General features: G+C 38.5%; 3 protein-coding genes across 3 annotated transcripts; all 3 read left to right on the top strand.

Moving 5' to 3' along the window:
* The first annotated feature begins 1,878 nt into the window (after positions 1-1,878).
* LOC131041588 (wall-associated receptor kinase 2) lies at positions 1,879-25,633 on the top strand. Its single transcript, XM_057974726.2, has 4 exons — positions 1,879-3,029; positions 3,120-3,302; positions 3,393-4,656; positions 25,515-25,633. The coding sequence occupies exons 1-3, from the start codon at positions 2,135-2,137 to the stop codon at positions 4,622-4,624; spliced, it is 2,310 nt and encodes a 769-aa protein (XP_057830709.1). The 5' UTR covers positions 1,879-2,134; the 3' UTR covers positions 4,625-4,656; positions 25,515-25,633.
* LOC131041728 (uncharacterized) lies at positions 12,508-12,996 on the top strand. Its single transcript, XM_057974921.1, has one exon. It carries the CDS (start codon positions 12,508-12,510, stop codon positions 12,994-12,996), a length of 489 nt encoding a protein of 162 aa, XP_057830904.1.
* Positions 23,147-23,635, top strand: LOC131041717 (uncharacterized). The gene has a single exon (XM_057974909.1). The coding sequence runs from the start codon at positions 23,147-23,149 to the stop codon at positions 23,633-23,635; it is 489 nt and encodes a 162-aa protein (XP_057830892.1).
* Positions 25,634-27,154: the final 1,521 nt, after the last annotated feature.

The raw sequence follows: 27,154 nt of genomic DNA, 5'->3' as shown, positions 1-27,154 counted from the left end.
ATTATATGTGGATTGAATTAGAAGCATAAGACCAATAAATAATAAAATTTAAATATATTATCCTGATTGTGTGGATGAAGTCTTTTCATTTTGGTATGTGAAATATGAGGCCCCACCTATAGATGGACATAGATATTTCATATTTTAATTATAATCTTAGACAATTTACTTGATTACGACAATATGAATCCCACTGTACCTTATGCCTACATTCATTCAAAATTTACAAGGACTGGGTATGTCAATTGGTATGAGAAATTGAGATAGTTCTTAGGGTTGAGTGAGTATTATCATCATGTATTACTAGTATTTGAGAACACTCACTAGTCAAGGAGGGGGATTACGTAAACTACAATACCTCTAATTTCTAAAAAGAGATATTTAGGAAGGGTCAAATGTTTCAAATGAACCCTTGAGGATTAAGTGTGGATCTAGGGATTATCTTATTATGTGCAAGATTGTTCATTTGTGGTATAGAGTTATTGCACTTGCTATTGTGGTAAGGCTATTAAATTAGCTATTCTAAATTAAAAATAAGTTGCTTGGTCAATTAAGAGGATATCAAGGGGGTAATGGAATTAGTTAAAAAAAATGGTAGTAACTAAAACTAGTTATTACATTTCATCAAATAAGCAACACATAAACATGAATCATGTTTGCTATTGCAATACTATGTTGTTCTAAATACAAAAACTTGGTAAAAAATAAAGTAAAAAATTTCAACATAAATATATACTTTGAATAAAAATGTCCTTAAAGAACCAAAGGAATTTCATCTTTCAATCTCCAAATCTATTAGTTTTGACCTCAAATTCTTATAGTTGAACACAAGGCTCAAACTATGACATTAAAAATGAATAAATTGATAGATTTATCATAAGCAACCAAACACCTCAATGTATAACACTACTAAGGCACAACTTTCCAACACCCCACTTTCTCTCTCAAAAATAGAAAATAACATATTAATGAGATTATTTTCCATAATAGCCTCCGCTTTGTTATGAATACCAAATTATAATTCCTTATAATGTCTTATAATAGAATTTATAATGAAAAAGTTCTATCTTGGAGATTACCACAATCTTTTCTTATGAAAACCACATCCCCATATTCTTTATTATTATTTTATTTTTTGCTACTAAACATAATGCCTTTATGAAAATATTTTGATAAGCTAATGGGAAAACAAAACACAAGGCCCACATAAGCTGATTAATTAAAAAGGAACATTACAAATGGACGATGAGGATGACTTTTTTTAACAACCATGCTACATAATACAAAGAATATACTTAAAGAAATTAAGAATGATATAATTTTGTTATCAAATTTTAGTTTTTATTTGTGTAAGTTTGTCGCACTTTCTTTGTCATATATAATGTGACATGACTACAATATCACAAGTCAAGGTTGCATTAAAATTGTGTAATTTTCAATGTCATTTCAAGCAAATATAATATGATTAAAAAATCATAACAATTTTATAAAATTTGTAGTTGAATTAAAAAAGACATATGACTAAACATTAAAAGTATCATTTTATTAAATACTCTTATAAACAATCATGAAAGAAACTCTTATTATTGTTATTCAAAATAATTAATATTAAAAAAAATTATTCTAATTTAAAATAGTAGCATACTTTCACCTAATTTGCTTGTTGACTTTTATTTTGAGTTATATAGATTGCTATAGATTAACTGCTATAACTTAGACTAACAATTGGAAAAGTTCAATGAGACAATCTCTCTAGTCTCCATATTTGACATTCATTATATTGTTTTATAGTGTATAAAGAACATCAATATCTTGATGCACCTAAAGGCGGATAGGCATTTCCGAACATTTGTGCCTACTTTAATGTTTTGGGTGTGTATTCGGCTTCTTCATGGTGTGTTGAAAGGTCTAAATGACTTTGTCAGCGTTACCCAAGTTTTTTTAAAAGCCACGAACTGGTCAACATCGATATTTTAAAGCGATGAACTAGTCCGCGGGAATAAGTCCAGTAAAATATGCAACCTGCTATTTAGCTCCAGGTGGCCTTTAGTTTGTGAGCATCTTTACTTGTGTTGTGATAATTTAGTACCCGTTTGGTTTTCATTACTCCCCTGTCATCTGCCTGGAACACAAAATGTTGTTGCTAATGCAAATTCATTGGACGTTTGTTTTCCGATTTATAGTTTGTTTCTGTTTGGTGGGATTTGCTGCTGCAAAATGTGATCCTGAAATATGTGGGTCTACCAATGTGAGTTACCCATTTTGGATTAACAATCCTGATTGTGGATACCCTGGTTTTCAGATCAATTGCACCAAGGATAACTCTACAGGCAATCTTGCTCCGTTTCTTCCTGTCTATGTAGGTAATAATATCAATAATCTAACATGGGCTTATTTTAAGATTATGGAGATCAATTATACTGGTTACCTCATCATAAATTCTACTTCTGTCTTTGCCCAATCCTGTGATAAAAGAACTAGTGATGAAGTGTTCTTTCAGCTACCACCACACGGGCCTTTCACTATTTCCAAGTTCAATAGGTTTGTGGTTGTCGGGTGCAATGGATTTGGTACCTACACATATAGGAGCTGGGGGGAGGTGAGTTGTGTAACAACATGTGACTCTCAAAGTGATCCACCATATTGCAGCTATGGATGTTGTGAAATTGTCCTTCCAGATAATTGGCAGTGGATAAATTTCACGGGCGGTGGTCTATTTGGTTTGTTCAACTCTACAATCAACGATTATGAGGACACTTGTGCCTTCTCCACCATATTAGACCCCTCTACCTTCACCATAGTCGACAATAGAACAAACCTCTTCTGGGGAGAAGGTTGGAAGGCTTACTACGGTCTTCGCCTTAACTGGGGTATTGGCCTTCAGAACTGCTCCGCAGCTAAGGCAACTGCCAATTATTCTTGCTCCTCCAATGCAGAATGCAATGAGTCTCCAACGACACAAGGGCATGTATGCAAATGTCTTCCTGGATATGAAGGAAATGGTTACTCCAATGGCACTGGTTGTGCAGGTATTACCTCCTCGCGTTTCTTAATTTTAATTAGCATTATGGTTTGAATCATTGCTTTCAAGGCTCCTAACAACAATGATGAATGTTCAGACATAGACGAATGTAGTCATACAAACTGGAATATATGCGTTGGAGCAGAGGAAGGAGGAGTATGCCATAATTTGATAGGCTCCTACAGTTGTTCGTGTGCAAAGGGTTATAAGGGAGATGGCCTTGGAAACGGGACAAGATGTGTATCCAAAAGATCTAACTCTCTCAAATCTGGAATCATAGGTGATCATAGCGTGAGCCTTTGTATTTTCTTTTCCTCTACATTCTAAACAGCATGGTCAACAATTTTTTTTCTGTTTGTTGAGAGTGCAGTCTTTTTTTCTTCCATCGTTGGAGTTTCTGTGGGAGCCTGTGGAGTATTTTGGTGGCTGAGGAGGCGTCGTTTGAAAAATGTGAGAGAAAGGAATTTTCAGCAGAATGGCGGGATGCTGTTGCAGGAACGCATCGCTTCCATGGGGGGAAGAAAAAGCTTGAGAATATTTTCTGAAAGAGAATTGGAAATAGCTTCCAACAACTATTCAACAGAATTGGGGAAAGGTGGCTTCGCATTTGTTTACAAAGGACTTCTTGAGGATGGCACACCTCTAGCAATTAAAAAACCCAGAGCAATTTCAGATGAGTTTATCAATGAACTTATAATTTTGTCTCATATAAATCACAGAAATGTAGTGAAATTGCTTGGTTGCTGTATGGAAACTCAGTTTCCTTTGATTGTATACGAATTTGTGTCAAATGGGACAGTTTATGAACATCTACATTCCACAGACAAGCACTTGTCATGGCAAACACGGTGGCAGATTGCAATGGAGACCGCAGAGGCAATATCATATATGCATCTTCAAGCCTCTCAGCCCATTTTTCACCGAGACATAAAATCTTCAAATATTTTGTTAGACAACACATTCACTCCAAAAGTAGCAGACTTTGGTCTTTCTCGTTTAAGACCTTTTGAAGAAAACCACTTAAGCACCATCGCAGTGGGTACTCGAGGTTATGTGGATCCAGAGTTCGTGAGGAGCAGCCACTTTACAGACAAAAGTGATGTATATAGCTTCGGTGTAGTTTTGGTAGAACTTCTCACTGGTCTCACACCATTGTTGTCAATAAAAGGATCTATGTGCACTTTGTGTGATCATTTCCTATCTGCAATTAATGACAATCGCCTCACTGAAATTTTAGATTCTGAAGTGCTAAAAGAGGAAAACCAAGGGCAAATGGAGAATATGGCAAGGTTAGCAAAAGCATGTTTGCAAGAGAAGGCAAAAGCCAGGCCATCCATGAGAGAGGTCGTGGAGGAGCTTATATGGATAAGAGCCGCCGTAAAACAGCCGAGGCTTTATAGAGATGTAAGTCTCGTAGAGCACAAGGGTGATCGAGAACAAGCACGAATAAATTATCAGACTTTACCAACCACAAGTGATAGTACTTGTAAGGATCTAGCTGAGGATTATTATTACAATTCTCGACCTGTTACAGCAACTGATTTGGAGGGCCCTTCCACTGCATTGATTCAGATGGAGATGTCACAAACGCATGGACGATGATCAAGGAAATGAATGACAAAGAAGCAGACAAGGTGTGTCTCTCTTCGCTTTTTTAAGTTCAATTTCTGTTTTGAAATTTAATTAATGAAGGAATATGTTTCAAAAAAGGATTCAGGTTGTTCAGAATACAATTATGGTGAAAATTCTTGAGCTAGATATGCAAACCTCCGATTTTCTATCTTCCAAAACACAATAACAGTTGAAATTCTCAAGCCAAATAAATAAATATTAGGTTTTCACTTCGCAAAAAACATCTACAGTTAATATAGTCTTGAATTATACGTTGGACTTTCACTCTTCTAAAGCACAATTTAGGGAAAGTTCTCAAGCTCGCAATGTGAATCTAAGATTTTGTATCTTCTAAAACTTAATAAAAATTGAAATTCTCAAACCAGATATATGAATCTAAGATTTGCAGTTTCTAAAGAGCATAATTGCAGTTAAATTCTACAGTACTATAAGCTGGTTATCAGGGTTGAAATCTCAGGGTCAGTAGTTGTAAAGTAAATTCAAGGAATAGACCAGTAAATCACAATTGTAGTTAGATTTCTAGTCTTGGAAATGTGAATTTTAAATATTTTCTCTTTCAATGAACAATTAAAGTTAAATTTGTTTAGCCCTATGATTTACAACTTTTAAAGCACAATTTCAGTTTGAATTCCTGGTCTGAATACATAATTCCCAATCTCCCACTCTTAACCTAGAAATGTGAATCTCATAATTTCACTCTTCCAAATCATGATCAAAGAAATTTTTTGACCTATAAATTTGAATTGCAGAAGCACAATTAAACGAGAAAACTTGGTTCCTGTAATATGGTTTTCAAAGTTTTGCTCTTCAAGCGCAATTACAATTACTTTGTCAAATTAAAATATAAATATCAGACTTTCCCTCTTCTAAAGTTTATTTATTCCTTCTTTTAAAGTACATTTACAATTGATAATCTCAAGAAATATGAATAGCAGAATTTCACTCTTCCAAAGCACAATTACAGTTGAGAATTTCAATGCAGAAAAGAGATTCTTAGGTTTTCAATCTTCTAGTACATGATTACAGTTGAATTACTCAGTTTTCTGAGATTGCACATCAAACTCATATCTCAACGCCAATCACTTCGAAACAAACTGAAAAGATTGAGTAATTAATCAAAATTACAGTTAATTGAAATTCTTAAGCTAGATTTATAAATTTGAGATTCCGAGTCTTCCAGTGCACAGTTATAGTTAGATTGTCTAGATAGGAAAATGAATCACGGATTTAAAAGTCCAAAGCACAATTATAGATAAAATTCTCAGTCAGGAAATATAATTCCCAAAACTTTCTTTCTTCCAAAGCACAATTGAAGTAGATTCTGCATCTAAAATATCTATAGAAGACTTTCACTCTCCCAAATCACAATCACAGATATAATAGTAGAAGTAAGAATTGTAGATTTTCAATCTAGAATCATGAATATTAGGATTTCAGTCTTCCAGAACGTAATCACGGCTACAATTTTTAATCTTTTGAGCCAAGAGATTAGGATTAAATTGAAATAACTCACCAGGAAATCATTTAATTGACTAAATCTAATATTTTCTCTTTCAATGAACAATTAAAGTTAAATTTGTTTAGCCCTATGATTAACAACTTTTAAAGCACAATTTCAGTTTGAATTCCTGGTCTGAATATATAATTCCCAATCTTTTACTCTCGCCAAAAACAATTACAGTTAAATGCTCCGTCTAGAATACAAATATCGGACTCCCACTCTTGACCTAGAAATGTGAATCTCATAATTTCACTCTTCCAAATCATGATCAAATAAATTTTTTAACCTATAAATTTGAATTGCAGAAGCACAATTAAACGAGAAACTTGGTTCCTGTATTATGGTTTTCAAAGTTTTGCTCTTCAAGCGCAATTACAATTACTTTGTCAAATTAAAATATAAATATCAGACCAAATGCCCTCGATCACACAGGGGAAGAAGAATCAGACCTGGCAAAGACAACCTTGGCTGAGCTTTAATGCCCAGGCCGTAAAAAATACAGCACCTATGGGAATGGCGGGTTCATGGCAGGCTCAGGGCGGGATCGATTCATGGCCTGGTAGGGGGTCAGGGAGGCCAGGGAGCCCACGACGTTTCTACAATAGAGATCGTCCGCCGATGGTTAAGAAATTAGTGCGTTTCCATACTCCACACTCATACCAAATGCCCTCGATCACACAGGGGAAGAAGAATTAGACCTGGCAAAGACAACCTTGGCTAAGCTTTAATGCCCACGCCGTAAACTCCCGAAATCACTCAAGCTTGGACTCCTGGGCTAAGAAAATGGCAACAGGCCCTAATAATATCCCCATCTCAGCCAGGGTTCAGAAATGCTCTGCACCCAATGCATCTCTAGCCCGTAGCCAAGATGGCCGCCAAACTAAGCAGCCTTTCAGGAGTACCAAGAATTCGGGTTTCAAAAAACCTTCTTCCCATCGTCCGCCTCCCGCCTCTACTCACCAGGATCAGATATGGAATCAGAAAACCATGGGTAGCAAACTTTTCATCCTACCTTCTGATTCCATCAACCCCATGATTGCCAAATTTAAAGAAAATGCCTTTTTTGTACAATGGTGTGGTATAGGCGGGAACAACAAAGACATAATCTCCTGGTGGATGTCCTCTTTTCCAGGTTTGATCACAATCAGACCGTTGCAGAATGATTTCTTTTTTCTAGAGTGTGTTGACTCTTCCCTAAAGAAAGTAATCACGGAAGGATGCCCGTTGTTCTTTCAAGGGTCATCTTTCAACCTCATTAACTGGAAACCAGGCTTTGATCCGGCGAATCATAGATTTGAGAAATCCCCTGTTTGGTTATCTCTAGTGGGCCTTCCATCTGAGTTGTGGTGCCCGGAGGCTTTGCTAAAAATTGGTGATGCTTTAGGAACCCTAGTGGGTATTGAGGAGGATTTTCTGAGATGTAGCAAACATCTATATGGAGATTAATCTCCAAAAAGGCTTGTACAACGTTCTAGAAATCATTTCAGAAATGGGAAGATGGAAGCAAAAAGTGCAAAGACTGGGTAAGCAAATTCCTGGCAAATGTATTCTCCGAAGCCAAGTAATCAAGAACAGCTCAATGGCAGCCTCAATGGGTGCCATTCACCTCACATATCAGACTCACCATCGAGCTTCCCCAGAGCACGAAGGACCGAAGTTGGACAGGGGTTAGGATAATCCATTGGTTCCACTTGTAGTGGAGGCAAATCAGCTTGGCAGGATTGCCATTGGCCAGCCTCAAGTCAAAGCTCATGCCTTTTCTCCAGTGCCTTCAGCTCCTCCAGAGTCTCAGCCGCTTCTCACTCCTAGTTCTACCCCCCACCATAAAGAATCTCAAGGCCAGTTGTTGCCCTCTAGTTCAGGTATGGTCTTCCCTTCTCCTCCTCTTTCTCCTCATAGTTGTCCTCCTCTTATTCTCTCCCAGATTCATAAGTTGCAGCCTCAAAAAGCAGTTAGAAGTCTATTTGGCCAAAAGCAAACTCCTTCCCTCTCCAGAGGAGCTTTTAATATCTTCTCTCAGCCTCCTTCCAAGGTTCTTAAAAAGAAAAACAGTCTAAGGCGTAACAAGCAGAAAGGCTCCCTCCACCCTAAGAAACCCATCATTAAACCTTTGCACGTTGCCAAAATCCTGCAGGAAGAGAAGGTTATTGAAAACGATCTTATAGCTGATTTAGAAGAGGATCAAGAGCCTCTTCTATCTGATGGTGAGATTCACTCTCCCTTAGATCTTCCCTCAGCATAACAGTTTCTTAATCTTTCAATGGGTAGCCCAATCCCATCTATGTTTTCTCCTACTTCAGTTCCTCAAGATCTGGGCCTTTCCTTAGATCAAAATGCTAAGAAACTATTGCAGGATCTAATGGTCCAGGATGAAGACCCGGACACAATTCTAGATACCCCTCTAGCAGTACTGTACTCTCAGGTCAGAGAAAAAAGAAAGTTAGGCCTACATTAGAACCAAGAGGGATTGGAAAAACCAGACTTTGGCTCCTCCCCTCCTAAGAAAGGCCGCAAATCTCTTATTGAAGCCAGGACTTTAGATGGTGCTGCTGAAAAACAATCAAAACTTTAGGACCTCTGGAAAGTAGGGAAGGGGAATCCCCTTCCCGAACAATAATGAAAATCTTATCATGGAATGTTAGAGGCCTCAATGCCCCTAACAAACAAAGGGTGATCAAAAGGAGGATTCTTTTGGTCAGTGCAGAAATCATTTTTTTACAAGAAACAAAGCTGGATAATATGCAAGCAGTTGCATTTGGTAGTGGAATTAGCCCCCATTTCATTACTTCCTCACAAGTGACAGTGGATTCAGATGGGGCTTCAGGAGGCCTAATGATAATCTGGAAGCCTTCCCAAGTTAGAGTTGATGGCATTGCTTCAAACAGGAATTGGATTTTGGCAAAAGTATCCCACCTCCAGTCCAATTCATCTTTCTTTGTTATTAACACTTATGGACTAGTCTCCCCCCTCAAAAAATGCCTCTTATGGTCTTCCTTAGACGCAGTCCTGTCTTCTTTATCTAAGGAACAACTCTTTATAGGGGGTGACTTCAATGCTATCAGAAGAACTTCTGATAAAAGGGGAGGATTAATCCACTTAGGTAGATCTTAGCAGGACTTCAACGATTGGATTGATAGGAATGGCCTAATGGAAATAGACTCAGGTGATTTGTTTACTTGGACAAATAGAAGGAAAGGTTTTAGCAATATTGCGGAAAAATTAGATAGATTCTTTTGGCAAGGAGACTTAAGGTGCTTCCCATTCACCCCTTCATGCTCGGTTATCCCCTGTTCAGGATCGGATCATTACCCCATATTGCTTTCCTTGCTTGACAATAAGATAAATTGCAAAGCCCCATTTAGGTTCGAGAACATGTGGATGAAGGACCAAAACTTTCTCACTTTGATAGAAAACTGGTGGCAAGAGGCGTCGGTGGTAGGATCAAAACTCTTTTGCTTTAATGCTAAGTTGAAAATTGTCAAACACAAACTGCTTCAATGGAACTCCCAGCACTTCAGAAATATCTTCTCAACAAAAAGCTCTATAGAAGGAAGATTGGCAACCCTAAATGACAAGATCATCTTGGAAGGTATGGACCTGGAATCCTTCCAACAAGAAAAGATGCTCCTATTGGAATATGAGGATATCTTGTCTAAAGAAGAAATATTCTGGAAGCAGAAATCGAGGGAGAATTGGCTTAGTATGGGAGACAAAAACACTAAGTTTTTCCACAATGTAACAAAGATTAGGAGTAAGAACTGGATATCAAAACTGGAGTCCAAGGACAACCGGATCATAGAGGATCCTGATGAAATCAAGAAGGAAATCACTTCTTTCTTCTTCAATCTCCTAAACAATCTTGAAGGTTCTCAGTTGTCAGAGCAAGAAAAGATGTTGGATGTGATCCCCAAGATCATAAGAGATGAGCAGAACCAAAATCTAAATGAGAGAATAAAGATGGATGAAGTATTTCAAGCCCTCAATCAACTACCCTCGGGTAAAGCTCCCGACCCGGATGGCTTCCTAGCGGACTTTTTCAAGAAGTGCTTGCACATCTTAGGTCAGGATCTTGTGGAAGCTCTGGAATGCTCAAGAAGATCAGGAAGGTTGCTTAAGGAAGTAAACAACACATTCATCGTCCTCATCCCAAAGAAGGAGAATGCATTTAAGCTGGGTGATTTCAGACCTGTCTCACTTTGCAACATAGTTTATAAAATCTTTTCAAAAGTCATGATGAATAGAATGAAGCCCCTCATGGAATCAATCATATCAGAAGAACAAACAGGGTTTGTTGCAGGTCATTCAATTCTTGATGGAGCTATAATAGCACAAGAAGCAATCCATACTCTCCAAAGTACAAAAAGACCAGGTATGATGATTAAAGTAGATATTTCAAAGGCTTATGATAGCGTAGACTGGCGCTTCCTTCAAGGTTATGCAAGCCTTTGGTTTTGCAAAACAGTGGATTGACTGGGTCTTTGAATGCATCTCCACTCTGAAATTTTCAATTTTGGTAAATGGGAACCAAAAGGCTTTTTTTCCTCAACAAGGGGAATCAGACAAGGAGATCCTATCTCTCCTTTTCTCTACATTATAATGGGGGAGGTTTTGGGTAGGATATTAAAGAGAAGCCATATGAACAATCTATTAGAGGGAATCAAAGTAACCAAAAACTTTGCAGTCACACATCAGCAGTTTGCAGATGATAATCTCCTTTTGGGGGCAGCAAAAATCAAAGAGGCTTCCCATCTAAAACAAATCCTAGACACCTTTGGGAAAGCTTCAAGCCAAATAAGGAATAAGGACAAGTCCAAGGTCTATTTCTTTTCTACCTCTAGACTCTTGCAGTCTAAAATACTTTCAATTCTGGATTGTAGTGAAGGATCCCTCCCTTGTATCCATTTGGGAATCCCAATTGATCATGGCACTAAAAATGCTAAATAGTGGGATCCTCTTAAGCTTAAAGTGGACCAGACCTCAAACTCCTGGAAAGGGGAGTGGCTGTCTTGGGCAGGAAGACTAGCGATGATTCAAACAGTAATATCGGCCCTGCCCATCTATCTATTATCCATTATATCTCTCACAGCAAGTGCAAATGCCTTTCTAATTAAGAAAATGAGGAATTTCTTCTGGCAAAACTCAGAGGAGAAACACAGAATAGCTCTAATTGCATGGGAAAAAATAATCAAACCCAAAGTCCTAGGGGGTTTAGGCATTAAGGATCTCAAATTGCAAAACAAAGCCCTGGGGGCCAAACTAGTATGGAAGTTCATCAAGAATCCTAATATCACATGGGCTAGAATGCTAGCTACTAAATATTTACCAGATCAAGAACCTACCAATCTTCTAAGAGCAAACTCATTCCCCAAGGGTTCAAAAACGTGGAATTTTTTAATCTCTTGCAGAAACCTGATCTCAGAACAACTTTCATGGGACATCCGGGATGGAGCTTCAAGCCTCTTTTGGGAAGATTCTTGGGGAGGCTACCCACCTATTGCAAATTCACTTAACATTCCTATAACAGAGAACTGGCTTAAGCACCACTGGGGTGTCAGAGTGAGAGATTATCTGATTTTTGATGGCTCACCTAGCTCTCAAAGTTTGAGATGGAAATAATTGGAAGGAGTTCCAACCGCAAGGAATGATTTAGATCAACGCAAAGAACTCTTAAAAGCAAGAAATGTTAATCCGAGAAGAGGGAATGACTCTTTAATTTGGGCACCTTCCAAAATAGGGCATCCTAAAGATGGTTACAGAGTACTAGTCAACAATGCTGCTCAGGATCAACTGGATATTCCCAAGAAGTTGTTTTGGCGCTCTAAAGTCATTCCTAAGGCAGGGATCTTTGCATGGCTAGCCTATCAAAGGAAGATCTTAACTGCAGAAAAATTCACAAAAATGGGGTATGCAGGATCCTCTAGGTGCATCATGTGCAAAGCTCAATCAGAGACAGTGGATTATCTACTACTCACTTGTCCCTTTGCATCCAAATGCTAGCGATGGCTCTGTGCTAAACTTGGGCTGATCACAACTCTACCAAATGACATCAAGTCCTTGTTTCAAAGTTGGCCTATCCCAACTAAGGAGTCCACCCTGAGCTTAATCATGGAAGTATCCCCTTCAAGTTTAGTCTGGGAAATTTGGAAGAGAGGAATCGTAGGCTATTTGACAACAAATCCAGAAGAATAGAAACAATCTTGAACTCAATGGAATCGGTTATTGTGGATTCAGTTAACTGTAAGATAGCCTTTTCTTTGGGACCGCCTAAAGTTTTCTCATCTTGGGATGAAAAAGCATAAGGAAAAACTGGCATGGAATCAAGATTCCTCCCTCTTTTGGGCAAAAAGACAATATGAGAAAGACCGCTATCTGGTCTCCTCCAAAGCCTGGCTGGATAAAACTAAATTTTGATGGCGCCTCTAGAGGCAACCCAGGCCCTTCAGGCATAGGATATGTAATTAGAGATCATACAGGAGCAACTCTTGGGAAAATGGCAAAGCCGATCCCCCCAGACACAAACAACATAGCAGAGTTCAAAGCTTTGCAATTTGGACTGATAGATTGCATAAAACATGGTTTTAATAACATCTTAGAGGAGGGTGACTCAGAGATAGCAATAAATGTCATCAAGAGGAAAAACACTCCAAATTGGAGATTGCAGGGAATTCTAGAAAGCATAATTGCAAGCCTGGACAGGATTGAAAACGATGAAGCTAAGCATATCTACAGAGAAGCAAACTCAGAGGCAGATGTTCTCTTGAAATTAGCTGCTCAAGGAACCTATCTCTACAGTTGGGATCAGGGTAATCTGCTTGTTATTCATGCAGACCATCGCACTTGACAGGCAAGGGTCCCAGAGGTTTTTATTCAGATGCGAGAGTCTCTTCAGGAATATGCAGAAGCTACTTAACATTTCGCTACCTGGGCAAACATTAAATTTAACCTTGGCGGCTAAGTTTAAGTTATTTCAATTCAAATTTAATCTTACCTATTTTGGGGAGAGTGGGCCCGCATTTAATCATGTCATCCAAGTTGCAGTCATGTCCTAAGCTTTCTCCGATCCTCCTTACGAGATATAGCTGCCAAACTGTCAAGTCAACTTATGGTTTGCGTGGCCTGAACGAGAGATTTGGCATGCCAAGGACAAACATCCCTCGCCACCTTTGCTGGCAAATTTATTGCATATCCGTCCCTCATTATTCGACATTAAAGAGTGTGCCAGCCTTCTTCTTCGCATTAGTTTTCTGCATTTTGTCCTCATTCTCATCCTCTTGCTAATTACTCTCAGAGTCCAGATTTCTCCTTCTAGTTTGATAGCCTGCATTGCCATCCATGTCGACCGAGCCCCCTTTTGGTTTCATTATGAGCGTGTATCCCAGACCCATCTCCTGTTTTGGAGCAGACACTCCAATTTCCCTCTCGGCGTCAACGCGCCAAGTTTCATTCAAGAAAATTTCAGACTTGAGGCTCAAGCGCCTCCTCCTCTACCCGGATTTCCCTCTCATTTTGGCAATCAAGATGATCTTGGGTAGCGAACACCTGAACAGAGACGAGTATCCTCAGGATAACACCAGCATTTCCTCAAGGTTTGTCGCCTCTCTGCTAGACCTAAAACTTGCCAAGCAAGCAGTTTGGACTCTCACCAAGAAGATTTTTCCAGAAGAGGTCACGCAAGAGCTCCATGAAATTCTAAACAAGGCAATTCATGAATCTGGGGCTCCTCGACCAGGTGATAGAATCCTTTTCAATGCTCATGGAGAACTAATTAACTATTATCCTTTCCTGCTCGACCTGAAAGGAAAAGACTTGGATAGGCATCAAGTTTTCGCGAGAGTTGGTCTTGGCTACCTTAAATGGCGGTTCATGGGAGATAATTCAGATGACCCGGGCAGAGAGGATGACCTAATTCAGTTTGCAAGACTCAACAACATTCTGCCTCTGAAACCAGAAGATGAAAACCCTCAAATGGAATAGGCATGCAGGGGTGGCGCTGGCAAGGGTCGTTGCGGGTCCGGACTTGGTCGTGGCAGGGGTCGCCCTCCGAGCAGAGGCCGTGGGCGTGCGAGGAAGGAGCATCTGCCATTTGAAGCCCACAAGGAAAGTGCAAGCTAGGTCTCCTTTAGCTACTTTAAGCTTACTGTTTTGACTCTCGAGCGGGTATTTGTTTTTATCAGCATAATCTCTGTTAATAGGGCAGTAAGCTTCTGCCATTTAGACTTTAAGTTTTTTTATTAAAAGGGAATCCTCAGACTTACATATGTTAATTAGGAAGGACTCCTTATGCCTTCCATGGACTGCTTGGTTGCATTCCTTCTCCTCTACTAGAAGGAATTTTGATGCTTCCATTTTGAATTCTGCTAAAAATCTATTTGCTATCTTAGCTCTGTAAATTCTACATAATCAATATAATTATGGCTCTGCCTTTACCGATCAAAAAAATAAATATAAATATCAGACTTTCCCTCTTCTAAAGTTTATTTATTCCTTCTTTTAAAGTACATTTACAACTGATAATCTCAAGAACTATGAATAGCAGAATTTCACTCTTCCAAAGCACAATTATAGTTGAAAATTTCAATGCAGAAAAGAGATTCTTAGGTTTTCAATCTTCTAGCACATGATTACAGTTGAATTACTCAGTTTTCTGAGGTCGTACATCAAACTCATATCTCAAGGCCAATCACTTCGAATTTTTTTGAAACGATTAAGTAATTAATCAAAATTACAGTTAATTGAAATTCTTAAGCTAGATTTATAAGTTTGAGATTCCGAGTCTTCCAGTGCACAGTTATAGTTAGATTGTCTAGATAGGAAAATGAATCACGGATTTAAAAGTCCAAAGCACAATTATAGATAAAATTCTCAGTCAGGAAATATAATTCCCAAAACTTTCTTTCTTCCAAAGCACAATTGAAGTAGATTCTGCATGTAAAATATCAATAGCAGACTTTCACTCTCCCAAATCACAATCACAGATATAATAGTAGAAGTAAGAATTGTAGATTTTCAATCTAGAATTATGAATATCAGGATTTCAGTCTTCCAGAACGTAATTACGGCTACAATTTTTAATCTTTTGAGCCAAGAGATTAGGATTTGAATCTCAGGACCGGTTAGGACAAAACAAATACCAAGAATTCTCCGGTTCAATTAAATTGAAATAATTCACCAGGAAATCATTTAATTGACTAAATCTAATATCATAATTGTATATAAAAACATCACAATTTTAAACATTGACGGAAAAAAGAAAAACTCAAGAAAATGTCAAATAAAGGGAAGGCAGGGGAAAATATTGCAAATTACACGAAATAGAGCAGAAAATGACGCCATTAAACTGTAAAAATTGAAAAAAGCTCTGTAAACTACATACCTTATGTAATGGTAAAGTGTGCATGCCGCTAGAGAGATGCAAAATAGCTCCGCTGAGATTGGAAATGGCTCTGCAAAAATAAGCTCAATATATCTTCATTTAGTCTGCATGCATACCTAAACGAAAAGCCATTTTAATCCGAATCAGAAGCTTTAATGAAAAAAAACAAATCGCAGTTTTTAGCAAGATAACAAAAATAACAATAATAGATTGTTGTCTTTGGTTCTTGAATGAACTAATTGAAGATACTTTTTTGTAAAATCTACCATACTTAAAAATGTAATGGCAAGTGATCTGTAAGAAATGGGTTCAACAAACGTTTTAAAAATTCAGGGAAGAATCATTCTATTTCCTACAGCTGTTGTTTTGAGTCTGTTCGCAATTCTGAGGAGTGGCCATGGACAGAAAGTGCCAAAGGCTCTGTAAATCGGCACCATTTTAGAAAGGCCAAGCATTTACAGTGCACATCAAACAATCAAACGCAGCCGGTGTAAGGACAATCAAGATATTTATTATGGCGGGCTCATGGCGATTTCATGCGGATTTGATCCAAGGCCAGTTAAGGGGTATGGTAGGCCATGGAGTCCCCGACAATATCCTTCCAGAGATCCCCCACGGGTCGTCAAGAGACCACATAGAAATCTAGACTTTCAGAAATCAGTGCGTTTTCAAACTTCGCACTCACATCATATGCCCTCGGATGCACAGGGAAAGAAGAACTAGACTTTCCAAAGGCATTCCTAGGTGGATTCTAAGCTCTCACAAACACTTTAGCTTGGACTCCTGGGCCAAGAAAGTGGCAACAGGCCCCAATAATATCCCAATCTCAGCTAGGGCTCAGAAATGTTCTGTATTTAAGGCTCCTATGGTCCACAATCATGATGATCGCCAATCCAAGCAAGCTTATCCTTTAGCCGCGCCTACCCTGCCTTTCAGAGGTTCTAAGGTTTTGGGTGCTAAAAAACCATCTCTTCTTCGACCAACTTCTAACTTTGTAAGCAAGGTTGAGAAATGGAGTGGGAAATCCATGGGCAGCAAACTCTTTGTTTTACCTTATGAAGCCATGAACTCCATGATTGCCCGCCTCAAAGAAAATGCCTTTTTTGCACAATGGTGTGGTATAGGTGGGAACATCAAAGAAATAATTTCTTGGTGGATGACCTCATTTCCACAGACAACTGCAGAATGATTTCTTTCTTCTAGATTGTGTTGACTCGACCCTAAAGCAAGCAATCACAGAAGGCTGCCCTTTGTTTTTCCAAGGGTTGACATTCAACTATATTAATTGGAAACCAGGCTTTGACCCAGCGAAACATAGATTTGAGAAATCCCCTCTTTGGTTGTCTTTAGTGGGTCTCCCATATGAGTTTTGGTGCCTAGAGGCTTTGTTGAAAATAGGTGATGCTTTAGGATCCCTAGTGGGTTTTGAGGAGGATTTTCTGAATGGTCTTAAAGGAGATGTAGCAAATATATATGTGGAGATTGACCTTAAAAAAGGCTTCTGTAGAAACTTAGAAATCATTTCAGATATGGGCAGATGGAATTAGAGAGTGACAAGGATGGGAAAGGGAATCCCTGGCAAATGTATCCTTCGGAACCAAATAATAAAAAACAACTCACTAGCAGCTTCATTGGGTGCTATCCACCTCACACACAAGCCTGGAGAGCGATCTACCACGGAGCAAGAAGGTGGTTCAGGAAAATCTATTGGCTCCAACTGCAGTGGTTCCAAATCAGGCAGCCAATTATGCCTCTTAGCAGTCTCTAGATAGAGGCCAAATTTCCTCTTTGGTGCCTTCAACTCCTCTAGATCCACAGTTGGTTCATACTCCTATATCTAATCACCTTCCTAAAGGGCCCCTGGGTGAGTCAATGCATTGCAGTACAGGTATGGCTTCTCCATCTTCTCATCCTTTTCCTTTCAGTTGTCCTCCTCTCATTCTCTCCCCGATTGTAAAGATTCACTCTCATAAAGCGGTTAGAAATCTGTTTGGCCAAAAAAAACTCCTTCCCTTACTAGAGGAGCTTTCAACATCTTCTCGCAGCCTCCTGTTAAGGTCCCAAAAAAGAAAAATAACCTTAGGCGTAATAAGCATAAAGGATCCCTTCAGCAAATCAAATCTACCAAAAAACCTATGCAAATTGCTAAAATTTTGTAGGAAGAGGAGGTCATTGAAAATGATCTTAAAGTTGACTTGGAAGAGGGCCAAGAGCCTCTTCTATCTGATGGTAAGATTTACTCTTCCTTAGATCTACCTTTTGCAGTACAATTTCTTAATCTATTGGTGGGAAGTCCAAATCCATTCATGTTATCTCCATTTTTAGCTCCTCAAGACTTGGGACCCTCTTTAGACCAGAATGCTAAAAAAAATCTGTAAAGCGGAAAATCGCGATCGAACCCTAGTTGCTCTCCCCTCTTCCAACTCCAAGGAGAGAGAAGGGAGATTCACTAGGGTTGATGGTTTTCACTTAGGGGAGAGACTTTACATTCAAAAGAGGGGTTGAAACCCACAAGATCCAATCCCACACAATGCAAGATTGGATGCTAAATGTGTTTCAAGGGTTATGACAGCAAGGCTACCCTCTTTTGTAAAGAATGTGCATAGAAGAATTAAGCTAGGAATGCATAGGAAGTGACAAAGATTCGCTTATAAACTGAGATAGGGATACAGTATGAAGCTGCGGACCTGGAATTAGCAGTAAAATGTCGATACGACGCTGTCCTGCAAATTTGAGCAAAAGTTGTCGGGACGATGGCGCCCGAGCGCCACGGTCCTCCGAAAAATCCGCGAAACGAAGGGGGATCTATTCGTCTCTGCACAAGGATTCCAGATCTTCAATTTCAGCCGCGTACCTGCAACCTACACACAGAAAAGCGAAGACGATTGGGGGGTTAGGGATTAGGGGTTTGCCTTTAGGTCAAACCCCGGTTTTGGAATTAACCAAGAAATGAGCAATGCTGTAAATGTAAATGTCTGTAATGTAAAACAAGTACTAATACCTTGTTGTAAGGATGTTTGTATCCTTATGTGCGAAGGTATAGATGTTGTATGTTGTATGTTGTAGTAGTATGTAGTAAGTGATCTCCTCTTCAATGGTTGAATCCTTGTCTTGAATGCAACACTTAGCCTTGAATGGAGACTTGAAATGATCAATTGCTTGAAGGAATGCTTGAATGTTTGAATGCTTGAGTATAATTTCCACGCTTTTTCCATCAAGTCGAATGAAAGAGGAAAATGTAGTTTATATACTTGTCAATTAGGGCTGATAGACTGATTTTCCCGACCTTAGGCCGACCAGGAAAGACAATTTTCCAATTTGCAAACATAAAGACCCGAAGTCCAAAAGAGACTGGGCCCAAAATAGGACCCAGGGACCAGGGCGCTGGGCGCCATGGTCTTGGGGGACCAGGGCGCTGGGCGCTCTGGTCCCACCTCCCGGGACAGCAGGGTGCAAAGGAGGTTCAGGCCAGGGTGCAAGAAAATGTAGTTTTTGGTGTCATGAGCAAGTTTCGGGGTCTCCATTTAGGTTGCGTGTTGCGTCGCCATCGTGAAGACCAAAATGCAGTCGAAATTGCAAGTGTCGCAATTTTAGGACGCTACAAAATCTTCAGGATCTTATGGTTTAGGATGATGACCCAGATACAATTTTAGATACCCCCCTGGCAGTCCTCTACTCTCAGGTCAAAGAAAAAAGGAAACTAGGCTTGAAATCAAGAGGGACGGGATAAACCAGACTTTGGTTCCTCTCCTCCCAAGAAGGGTCACAAATCTTTGATTGAAGCCAAATCTTTAGATGGTGTTGCGGAGAACCAATCAAAACTTCAAGATATTTGGAAAGTAGGGAAAGGGAATCCCCTTCTTGAACAACAATGAAAATCTTATCCTGAAATGTTAGGGGCCTCAACGCCCCTAACAAACAAAGGGTGATCAAAATGAGGATTCTTTTGGTCAGTGCAGATATCATTCTCTTACAAGAAACAAAGATGGATAGTATGCAAGCTATTGCATTTGGATGTGGAATTAGCTCCCAGTTTCAAACGTCTTCACAAGTGACAGTGGATTCAGAAGGGGCCTCAGGAGGCCTAATGATACTATGGAAGTCTTCCCAAGTTAAAGTTGATGGTATTGCTTCAAATAGAAATTGGATCTTGGCTAAAGTTAGTCATCTTCAATCCAATTCAACTTTCTTTGTTATAAACATTTATGGCCCAGTTTCCCCCCTCGAAAAATGACTTTTATGGTCTTCCTTAGATGAAGTCATTAATTCATTAACTAAGGAACATCTCTTTATAGGAGGAGATTTCAACGCTATCAGAAGATCTTCTGGTAAAAGGGGAGGATTAATCCAGTTAGGTGGATCTCAACAGGACTTCAATGATTGGATAGATAGGAATGGTTTGATGGAAATTGACTCAGGTGATGTATTCACTTGGACAAACAGAAGGAAAGGTTTTAGCAATATAGCGGAAAAAAATAGATAGATTCTTTTGGCAGGGAGATTTGAGGTGTTTCTTTTTCTCCCCCTCCTGTTCGGTCATTCCCTGTTCAGGATCAGATCACCATCCCATATTGCTCTCATTGATTGCCAACAAGGCAACCTACAGAGCCCCTTTTAGATTTGAGAACATGTGGATGAAGGATCAAAACTTTCTGACTTTGATAGAAAACTGGTGGAAGGAAGCTTCGGTGGAAGGCTCAAAACTCTTCTGCTTTATTGCTAAATTGCAAGTTGTTAAGCAAAAACTGCTTCAATGGAACTCTCAACACTTCAGAAATATCTTCTCAACAAAAAGTTCAATAGAAGAAAGAATGGCGACTTTAAATGCCAAGATCATTCTAGAAGGTATGGATCAGGAATCCTTCCAACAAGAAAAGATGCTCTACTGGAATATGAGGATATATTATCTAAGGAAGAAATATTTTGGAAGCAGAAATCTAGGGAGAATTGGCTTAGAATGGGAGACAAAAACACAAAGTTCTTCCACAATGTAACTAAGATTAGAAGAGGCAAGAATTGGATATCAAAACTGGAGGTTAAGGACAACCAAATCATAGAGGATCCTGAGGAGATCAAGCAGGAAATTACCACTTACTTCTCTAATCTCTTAAATAATCGAGAAGGTTCCCACTTGTTGGAGCAAAAAAAGATGTTGGAAGTGATCCCCGGGATCATCACATATGAGCATAATCAAAATCTTAATGAGAGAATCAAGCTTGAAGAAGTATTTCAAGCTCTTAACCAACTACCCTCGAGTAAAGCTCCTGGACCGGATGGATTCCTAGCGGATTTCTTTAAGAAGTGTTGGCACATCTTAGGTCAGGATCTTGTGGAAGCACTGGAATGCTCAAGAATATCAGGAAGGATCCTTAAGGAAGTAAATAACTCTTTCATTGCCCTCATCCCCAAGAAGGAGAATGCATTAAATCTGGGAGATTTCAGACCTATCTCACTCTGCAATACTGTCTATAAAATCCTTTCAAAAGTCATGATGAATAGAATGAAGCCCCTCATGGAATCAATTATCTCAGAAGAACAAACAAGGTTTGTAGCAGGCCGCTCAATTCTTGATGGAGCCACAATAGCACAAGAAGCAATCCATACTCTCCAAAGCACAAAAAGACTAGGTATGATGATTAAAATAGACATTTCGAAAGCTTATGACAGTGTAGATTGGCGCTTCCTTTGCAAGGTAATGCAAGCTTTTGGTTTTGCAAAATATTGGATTGATTGGGTATTTGAATGCATCTCCACTCCGAAATTCTCAATCTTGGTAAATGGGAAACTAGAAGGTTTTTTTTCCTCGTCAAGGGGAATCAAACAAGGAGATCCCATCTCTCCTTTTCTCTATATAATACTGGGGGAGGTTTTGGGTAGGACAATCAAAAGAAGCCACATGAACAATCTTCTAGAGGGAATCAAAGTAATTAGAAATTTTGTAGTCACACATCAACAGTTTGCAGATGATAATCTCCTCTTGGGAGCTGCAAAAATCAAAGAAGCATCCCATCTAAAACAGATCCTAGATGCCTTTGGGAAAGCTTCAGGCCAAATAAGAAATAAGGATAAATCGAAGGTCTATTTTCTTTCTACCTCTATACTCCTGAAGTCCAAAATACTCACAATCCTGGATTGTAATGAAGGATCCCTCCCTTGCATCCACCTGGGTATCCCAATTGAACATGGCACGAGGAATGCTAAATCATGGGATCCTCTTAAAATTAAAGTGGACTAGACCTCTAACTCTTGTAAAGGGAAATGGCTTTCTTGGGTGGGCAGATTAGTGATGATTGAAGCAGTGATATCGGCTTTGCCCATTTATCTTTTATCCATCCTATCTCTCACAGCAAGTGCCAATGCCTTCCTAATTAAGAAAATGAGGAATTTTTTTTGGCAAAATACAAAGGAGAAACACATAATAGCTCTAATTGCATGGGAAAAAATAATCAAGCCTAAGGTTCTAGGGGGTTTAGGCATTAAGGACCTCAAACTGCAAAATAAAGCCTTAGGGGCCAAACTAGTATGGAAGTTCATAAAGAATCACAACACCACATGGGCTAGAATGTTAGCAACCAAATACTTACCAGACCAAGAAACTCTCAATCTTCTAAGAGCAAATACATTCCCCAAGGAATCGAGAACTTGGAATTTCATAATTTCTTGTAGAACTTTGATTTCAGAACAACTCACATGGGACATCCGAGATGGATTATCAAGCCTCTTTTGGGAGGATTCTTGGGGAGGCTACCCATCTATTGCAAGTTCCCTTAACATTCCTGTAACAGAGAACTGGCTTAAGTATCACTGGGGTGTTAGAGTTAGAGATTATCTGATCAAAGATGGCTCACCCAACTCTCAAAGTTGGAAGTAGAAATCATTGGATGGAGCTCCAACCCGAAGGAATGAACTAGATCAACTTGAAGAGCTCCTAAAAGCAAGAAATGTAAACCCAAGAAGAGGGAATGACTCTCTAATATGGCCATCTTCCAAAATAGGGCACTACAATCCTAAAGATGGTTATAGAGTGCTAGCCAGCAACACTGCTCAAGAGCAACTGGATATTCCGAAAAATTTATTTTGGAGCTATAAATTCATTCCTAAGGCAGGGATCTTTGCATAGCTAGCCTATCAGAGAAAGATTTTAACTGCAAAAAAATTCATAAAAATGGGGTATGCAGGACCCTCTAGGTGCATCATGTGCAAAGCTCAATCAGAATTAGTGGACCATCTACTTCTCAATTGTCCCTTTGCCTCCAAATGTTGGCATTGGCTATGCGCTAAACTTGGGTTGATCACAACCCTACCAAATGACATTAAATCCTTATTTCAAAGCTGGCCCATCCCAAGCAAAGAGTCCACCCTGAGCTCAATTATAGAAGTATCCCCTTCATGTTTAGTCTGGGAAATCTGGAAGGAGAGGAATAAAAGGCTATTTGATGACAAATGCAAAAGATTAGAAACAATTTTAAACTCAATTGAATCAGTGATAGTGGATTCAGTAAACTGCAAGATAACTTTCTCCCTAGAACCACCTAAAGCCTTTTCATCATGGGATGAAAGCATTAGGAAAAATTGGCATGGAATCAGGATTCCTCCTTCCTTTGGGCAAAAAGATAACATGAGAAAAGCGACAACCTGGTCTCCTCCAAATCCTGGTTGGATTAAACTAAATTTTGATGGTGCTTCTAGAGGTAATTCGGGTCCTTTAGGCATAGGATATGTAATCAAATATCATACAGGAGCAATCCTTGGGAAAATGGCAAAGCCAATCCCCCCAGACAAAAACAACATAGCAGAATTAAAAGCATTGCAATTTGGATTGATAGAGTGCATAAAGCATGGTTTAAATAACATTCTAGTGGAGGGCGATTCAGAGATAGCAATAAATGCAATTAAGAGGAAAAAAACTCCAAACTGGAGATTGCAGGGAATCCTAGACAACATAATTGTAAGCCTCGATAGAATAGAAAACTATGAAGCAAAGCACATCTACAGAGAAGAAAACTCAGAGGCTGATGCTCTCTCAAAAATAGCTGCTCAAGGAACCTACATCTACAGGTGGGATCAGGGAATTTGGCCAATTGTCTCATCAGACCATCTCATTTGACAGGTAAGGACCTCAAGGGATATCAAGCTCAGATGTAAGAGCCACCTTCAGAAATATGTGAAAGCTAGTTAAAGCTTTGATTAACAGGGAAAACTTTAAAATTAACCTTGGTAGCTAAATGAAACGGCTATCTCAGTTCAAATTTTAATCTTACCTATTTCGAGTAGAGTGGGCCCATATTTAGTGATGTCACCTAAACCGTGGTTATGAGCTAAGTCCCTTGAATCAACTGCTGAGACCTAGCTAGCAAACTGTCAAATCCGCTTATGGTTTGCGTGGCCCGATCGAGAAATTTGGCATGTCGAGGACAAACATCCCTCGCCACCTTAGCTGGAAAATTTAATGCAAATCTGTCCCTCATCAATTAGTGTGAAAAAGCGTGGCAGCCTATTTCTTCGCATTGCCTTCTGCAAGTTGATTTCATTCCTTGCCAATTAATTCCAGAGCTCTGGTTTTTAACTCCTCCTTTGCTAATAGCTGCATTTCCAGTCATGTCGATAGAGCCCCCATTCGGATTCGTAATGAGTGTTTACCCCAGACCCATCTCCTGTTTTGGAGCAGACACTCCAATTTCTCTTTCGGCGTCCATGCACCAAGTCTCATTCTGAAAAATAATAGACCCGAGGCTTAAGCGCCTTCTTCTCTTCTTGAACTTCCCTCTCATTTTGGGAGTCAAGATGATCTTGGGTAGTGGGCATCTGAATAGAGACGAGTATCCACGGGACAATACTAGCATCTCCTCCAAGTTTGTTGCATCTTTGCTGGATATAAAACTTGCTAAGCAGGTCGTCTGGACCCTCACGAAGAAGATTTTCCCAAAGGAGGTCACCCAAGAGCTCCAAGAAATTCTAAATAAAGCAATTCATGATTCTGGGGCTCCTTGGCCAGGTAACAGAATCCTATTCAATGCTCATGGCGAATTAATTAACTACTACCCTTTCCTACTCGACCTGAAAGGGAAGGACTTGGATAGGCACAAAGGGTACCTTAAATGGTTGTTTCTAGGAGAAAATCCAGAAGACCAGGGCAGAGAGGACGACCTAATTCAATTTGCCAGACTTAACGACATATTGCCCATGAAAGCAGAAGAAGATAACCCTCAATCGGAGTAGGTAGGCAGGGGTGGCGCTAATAGGGGTCATTGCGGGTCTAGGCGTGGCCGTGGTAGGGGCCGCCCTCCGTGCAGAGGCCGTGGGAGTGTGAGGAATGCGAACTTGCAATTTGACGCGGACAAGGAAATTGCAAGCTAGGTTTCCTTGAGTTTTGTATAAGTTTTTGTTTGAGACTTGAGCGATAAATTTTGGCTTATCAAGTATATTTTTGTTTTTAGGGAAGTAAAGCATCTGCCATTCAGACTTATGCTCTTTCAAGTTAAAGTTTTAAGACTTCATGCTAATCTCGGAAGGACATATATGTCTTCCATGATCTGTATAAATCTTGTTAAAAAACCTACTACCTACTAGCTATGTTAGCTCTGTTAACTTTTTGCATAATCAATATAATGTTGGTTTTGCCTTTACCGATAAAAAAAGAAAGATAACAAAAATAACAATAAAGTTCTTTTATACTTCTGAATGATTTCTATGTGATTGAAGACTCTCCTCAAAAAATATTATTTTTATTCTACTAGAGAAAGTGGTATAAAAAGAATATTTTTTATTTGGTATTTACTTTCAATAATTATAATAGCTTAGTGTTTTATTTTATTTTAAAAGAGGGGTAAATATTGAGGTCACAAATGAGGTTTGAATCTTTATCACAAGAATAAAAATACCATATTTAATTCAGTTAATACAAATTTTAGTAGTTTATCATTTTGGTATAATAAAATAAATCATTTTTATAGTTCTAACTTTTCTTATTTTCATTATTATTGCAGGTGTTTTGTGAACAAAGATATTGTAATTAACATATATGTAATCTCATGCTATAAGTATATTTTGAAGTGTGCAATTAAATGTAACTTAATGTAAAAAGGGTATTATTTGTGTAAATGTTAAATATTTGCTTGATTTTCTAATAGACACAAGTTGTAATATGCACACAAGTATAATGTAATAAGTCATATCTTTTTCATGGTTATATAATTTGATATGATAGACTAAAATTAGCAATTATATCATTTATCATTTTTATTTTTTTTAAATATATGGATGTAATTAAAAGATAGAACAAAAATATTGGTATTTAAATCTGCATTTTTATACACTTTTATATCAGGATTAAAAGTCAACTCTTTTTATGATATGCAATAGATTCTTCGTATGATTTTAAGAAGAAAAAGGAAATATTTTGCTTTGAATGAAATTTTAAACTGCCAAGCAAATAGCCAAATGAGAGATTTTCTTTCTTTCATTAACATTTACATAGACATCAAAACCACTTAAAAATAACAAGTCTTATGAAAATTTAAGGGCACAATTATACATGATTTGAATCTCATTTACAAATAGTGAGCTAAGACTTTTAATGGCACATCAATAAAAATAATGAAGAGACACAAACAAAGAGAGATCATAGACACACATGTATACATATGCATACATATGTATACACATACATATACACATCATATGCATATGTATATAAATAAGCATATACATATACATATACATATAAGTACTATCATAAGAACAATTCCTATTATATTAAAATGATAAAAAGATACATCATCTAAAATAGAGATATGCTTTAATACATTAGAATCCTAAGAAATGTGAAGAAGAACAATCCTTATGTGACCTTTGAGAGACACTCTATCCACAATGGAGAGAATAAATCCCCACAATTGCTAATGTATAAAGTAAAGGTTTTTGTGTTCTTTCGTGACAATCCATCCCTAAACAAAACCAATACCTCTTTGGAAATTTAATTTATAGTTCACCATTGGCATCAAAGATGCTAGTATATCTTTTCTTATAGCCTCCATATGGGTAAGGTTGAGTAAGCCTTTTGTCATCACATGACCCCAACTCTACTTCCCAAGAAGTTGCACAACATTTATTAAGAAGATTCCGTATACATTCTCATCATGTATATGTCCATTATGGCTTCCTCTATGCCCTCGACTTTTTGTCTTAAACAACCTCATAATTGGCATCTTGAATTCCTTCTCATTGCAATTACTAAATTTGGCTTTTTAAAAATGGTGTTGATCTTTTGATGTAGATTCAAGGGAAGTTTAAGAACTTTCCATCGTTTCATTATTACATCACTCCAATCAATGAATCTGTCCCTTTTCAAATCTTCAACTTTGGAGTTCATGATTTTTTTTATCCCATTTTTGTTCTTTAGATAGCCTAAGTAGTAGATTATTCTATTTCATTGAATATTCACTGGTTATACTCCTACAATTGTTGTAAAACTACCAAAGGTGAAGCAATCCAAAGGATAGGCCAAAATGAGTTTTACTATAATCTATTAGCTTAGAATTCAATAAAACACAAAGTGCACAACTTGGATGCCACTTTGATGGATTAAAATCCCAAATAAAAATAGAGTGCACAACTCTTTAATACC

Source organism: Cryptomeria japonica, chromosome 4 (assembly GCF_030272615.1).
Source record: "Cryptomeria japonica chromosome 4, Sugi_1.0, whole genome shotgun sequence".
Lineage (NCBI taxonomy): Eukaryota > Viridiplantae > Streptophyta > Pinopsida > Cupressales > Cupressaceae > Cryptomeria > Cryptomeria japonica.
Note: the sequence above shows the minus strand (reverse complement) of the source record. Positions and strands in the feature narration are given on the sequence as shown.